Genomic DNA, 4,949 nt, shown 5'->3' on the forward strand with positions numbered 1-4,949 from the left:
GATGAAACACGAGTTATGCAGTCCAGCAATATCATTAAAGCTGCTGTTTAGTTGTGAATGTTCAAATATTAATTTAGAATGTTCAAATAATTTTTTGATTCCATAAGGTCCATATTATAGACTAATACTGACTGACACAGAAGTCAATATGCAAATAAAGGGAAAGACGAGGGTGGACAAATACACAAGGAAGTAAAATATGAAATAGGGGTTTTCAGAGAAATACACAAATGATGTGATGAGCTGAATGAGGGATGAGAGCAGATATAATAATAGCGTAGTGTAAATCTGCAGACAGAAACATCAGACTCAGGACAGAAACACACGACCTCTAAAGTAAGAACATGTTCATTCTTCAAACACAATTACACTTTCAGATGTTAATATTGTCTGAATGATTATGTTCAGTGAATTCATGCTGCTGTTGAGATACTAAATGAAATTGTCATATTTTACTCCAAAATTAATCAGGGAATGTTTGATTTCTGAGTTTTTCTATGTGTTTCTTCCTCAGAAATGGACCAAACTCTATATTTGATTCTTCTTCTCATTGGTGAGTGTGTTTGTTGTATTATTTATGGTTTATAGTTTCATCAGGTTTGACCCTGTTATGAAAAGCATTAAATCAAACGCTCTCTTTCACAGCTCTCTGCTCCGTATCTGAATGTGTTCAGCGTCAGTATCACTTTATAAACGTGTTGAAGACCTGGACTGAAGCTCAGAGATTCTGCAGAGAGAATTACACAGATCTGGCCACCGTTGACAACATGAACGACATGAACGAGCTGAACAAGAGTGTGAATGGAGTTGGTCAGGATGTCTGGATTGGGCTGAAGAAGACGAGTGTTAATAAATGGCAGTGGTCTTCAGGTGAACCTGCGCTCTATCTGAACTGGAGACCTGGACAACCTGATGGCAGAGATGAGTGTGCTTTCATGAAAAATGGAGAATGGCATGATGCGTCATGTAGTGACAGCCGGACTTTCATCTGCAATTCATCTAACAGTAAGTGCAGCTCCATACAATCACAATAAATATTCATTTATAAAAGATACACCATATTCTGTACTGTAAAATCTAATTAGTTAGACTTACTTAAAAGCATACAAACTAATTGCCTTACAAAAAACAAAACAAAAAAACAAGTAAAGTGAAATAGGAATAGTATGTTGTACTGACAAAAGCTTAGTTAGAATAGTTCAGTTATACAAGAGTTCCAGTAACTAAAAAAGAACTGAGAGTACTTGATCATTTACTGCGCTACTGGACAACCTGAAGGCAGAGATTGTGGAATGATGTCAAATGGACAATTTCATGATTTGTCATGTAGTGATAATCGTCATTTCGTCTGCAACAACAGTGAGTGCTGCTATTTAAAACTACCGTTCATTTATAGATGCACCATATACCAAATATGACGGCTTCAAGACAGTTTCTACTAACACACACAGTCTTAACCTATAAATTAAAGGTAGAGTAGGCAATTTCGGAGAGGCCAGCAATATCAAGTTAGCTTTGAAAGCATGAGATCCCACTCTCCCTTCAGAGTCTCCAAACCCACGGCTCCTTTAAAACACAAGAACACACACAGCAGAGTCGGCTAAGCGTCACAAGCAAGGTTATAATCGTAAACGAAAACGAACGAAAAAATTAAAACTAGGTGGGAAAAACATTGTCGTTTACTGAAATAAAAATGAAAACGAGGCATTACAAAAAAACGATAACTAACGAAAACTGTAATGTGTGTTTGGCAAAACTAACTAAAATAAAATAATATAAATAATATAAATAAAATCCTTAGTTTTCGTCTTTGTCAATGTCTTTCATAGTGCAAATAACGTTCAGCTGCATTTCCTTTCCCGGCTCTCCCTCCGTCTCTCTGTCACACACACACACACACACACAGCCCCTCCCCTCCGTGCACACCGCGTCTCCATGAAAACGAGTGTTCGTTGAAAGCAAGTTTGCGAAAGGTTGGTATAAAGTGAACACCTTTACACAATCACACATTAAAAAGTGGTATGAAAAATATTTTAAATTCTGAATACAATTTTGCCAGTGAGTTAATGTCGACCCGAGAAGTGATTGGGCCTTCTTTAGAAAGTTAACTAGTCGCGAGTTTGAGGTAAAATGCAGTTGGGTTGTCGATGTCAAAACACTATATAAGCTGTGATTCTGTCATTTTTTACTCTTACAATGTTTGCTGCTTCAGTCCAGATGAGTATTGTATTGGGTACATTTAGTTTAGGGTGTGAAAATTGTACAGCTGTGGGATTTGTATAGGGTGTGAATTTTGTATAGATGTGTCGATTTTTGGTACGAGGTAAAGGAAATTCAGTGTTAATTAATGATGTCAAGTACAACATATGCAGTTTTGTATTGCTATTCAACTGCAATGATTTGCCATAGAGATGCTGCACATGCATCTAATGCTGCAGTCCAATTCATTGAGTAGCCTAGTTCATTTTGAGATGGTTCATCTTAATGTGTCATTATTTCTCAGATTGAGCTCCCTGACACTCTGACAGCAATGTCTTGTGTGGCTCAAAAATGGGTTGAATACATGCTGTTCATGTACGTCTTCTTTAGTCTGTTGGCTATTTAGGGTTTTTCCTGGCACACGTCACTTACACATTTTGCACTTACTGCGGAGTCTAGTGTAGACTGTTCACATATGTACTGGTGTTATTGTTGAATACATATTTCTAAAATTGTATGATGTTTTTGTTGAGTTATTATTACACAATACTTTTTTCTGACCTTTTTTAATCTTGCCCCTGACAAACAACCCACTTTTTTTTTTTAAAAGACTAAAACTAATAAAAAACTAAACTAAAACTAAGCATTTTGACACGTGACACTAATGTAGTTATTTTCATGTTTTGCCTTTGGATTTATTATAAAATAGCTATAATAACAAATCATTAATGCTAATAAAATAAATGCATTAAATACTTTTAAATATTTTTAGATTTAATTAAAAAAAAAATCAAATTGGCAGATTTTTAAACATTGCTTTAAAAAGGACACATGAAAAAAGAGTGCTTTATAAAATTATCTTTAAAGCTGCTAAAATTACCCAGACTTGTTTTCTTCTTCTGGTCTGTGTTGCTGTGGGTCTATTAGTCTGCATTTACACTACAGCACTAAATGCAAATGTTTTGTCCCGTCCGTCTCTACGGTTATCACTGTCAATCATAACAATTTCAGGGGTGAGTGCGCTTCAATGTAACAGATTCATACCAGTAATTATTATTATTTTTTTCCTTGGCATTTGGCGTGCAGTTTTCATACTCTTTGCCTATCCTGTTTTATAAAGGCCCACTTGAACATTTCTGGCCTCACCCCTGTTGTGTGTGTGTGTGTGTGTGTGTGTGTGTGTGTGTGTGTGTGTGTGTGTGTGTGTGTGCAAAACATAAAGCAGCATAAGAATAATGAATAATGAACAAACTTATTTATGAAACTGTTTTGTTTTTCTTCATACAGTGAACACAGGACTCGTCTTTGTCGATCAGACGAAGAACTGGAGAGACGCTCAGAGTTACTGCAGACAGAAACACAGTGATCTGGTCAGTGCGAGGAACCAGAATGAGAATCAACAGATTCAGAAGATCATCAATAATAGTCACAGAAATGATGTCTGGATCGGTCTGTTCAGAGACTCATGGCAGTGGTCAGATCAGAGTAACTCCTCATTCAGATACTGGAATACTGGTGAACCTGATAATGTTGGAGGTGTTGAAAACTGTACAGTGATCAGACCAAACGCTCTGGGTCAATGGGCAGACTTCTCTTGCAACCACCGATTTCCTTTTGTGTGTCATGAAGGTGAGCAGATCCTCACAAACACACACAATCCATCCATCACCTCCAGATATCTTAAAGTTCACGCTACATGTCTGACATGACAGATTCCTCCACAGTGTTTGTTCTGCATGTTGTTTTTGATCAGTCTCTCTCTAGTTTTTGCTTGTGGTTTGTTTTGTGTCCAGATAAACTGATTCTGATCAAAGAGACTCTGACGTGGCCTGAAGCTCTGAGATACTGCAGACAGAATTATACGGATCTGGTCTCGGTTCATTCAGAGGAGATGCAGGAGGAGGTGATGAATGTGGTTAAACGTGCGTCTACTGAGGCGGTGTGGTTGGGTTTACGTAACTCCTGCACTGTGGGCCTCTGGTTCTGGGTGAGCGGAGAGACCGTGTGCTTTCATAACTGGGCTCCAGGGAACGGCACAGGAGACGAGGAGTGTGAGTCTGGAGTGAGATCTGGAGCAGTTCAGTCTGGAGGAGATCAGCGCTGGATCAGCCGTCCTGAACACGACAAACTCAACTTCATCTGCAGCAGATATTAGGAGTGAAGGATATGTTTGTGTTGTTCTTAAGCAAAAGATTTTTTAACTGGCAAACACTTTTTTGTTTTAATCATCAGATAATGTGCTTATATCAGTACAATGATATTAATTTCTGTAATTTAAAAGTATCATATGAGTCTTTTCTCTATCAATGTAATGTTCTTTGGGTAATTAAAATACTAATGTTTTAAAGACCCCATGACATCAACATGAGTTTTCATCTGTGGCTTTTAGAAACATTTACATATTTATTCTCTTCTGAAAAAACGCTCATTATTTTTACAGACTGTTCAGTCAAACATACTTACTGTTAAATATAAAGTAAGGTCATGATTCGAGGATGTGGCTCAATGCATATTGGCTGTTTAAAATAAAATAAAAGCAAAGCACAAGCCATGTCAGTTGATTTCATGGGATCTTGTTATTCTGGTGGTGTGGCTTCTTTCTTCTCCTCACTCCTGTGTTTTGCACTAGTCATATATTTACTAATTACTTGTTTAAAATATGATTGTGAGCATCTATATGTGTCTCAAAATTAAATATTGTTTATTCTTAACGCTACAATATGTATTTTTTCGCCACTAGGGGTCGCTAA

At 37.2% G+C, this 4,949-nt stretch overlaps 1 protein-coding gene across 1 annotated transcript; it reads left to right on the forward strand.

The window, feature by feature from the left end:
- Positions 1-516: 516 nt before the first annotated feature.
- On the forward strand, positions 517-4,354 carry LOC308687086 (C-type mannose receptor 2-like; the record flags this gene model as incomplete). Its single annotated transcript, XM_081359343.1, has 4 exons — positions 517-553; positions 646-1,005; positions 3,487-3,828; positions 3,993-4,354. 4 exons carry the CDS (start codon positions 517-519, stop codon positions 4,352-4,354), a joined length of 1,101 nt encoding a protein of 366 aa, XP_081215469.1.
- Positions 4,355-4,949: the final 595 nt, after the last annotated feature.

The sequence above is a fragment of the Scardinius erythrophthalmus genome, assembly GCF_964197995.2.
Source record: "Scardinius erythrophthalmus genome assembly, chromosome: 2".
In the NCBI taxonomy this organism is placed as follows: domain Eukaryota; kingdom Metazoa; phylum Chordata; class Actinopteri; order Cypriniformes; family Leuciscidae; genus Scardinius; species Scardinius erythrophthalmus.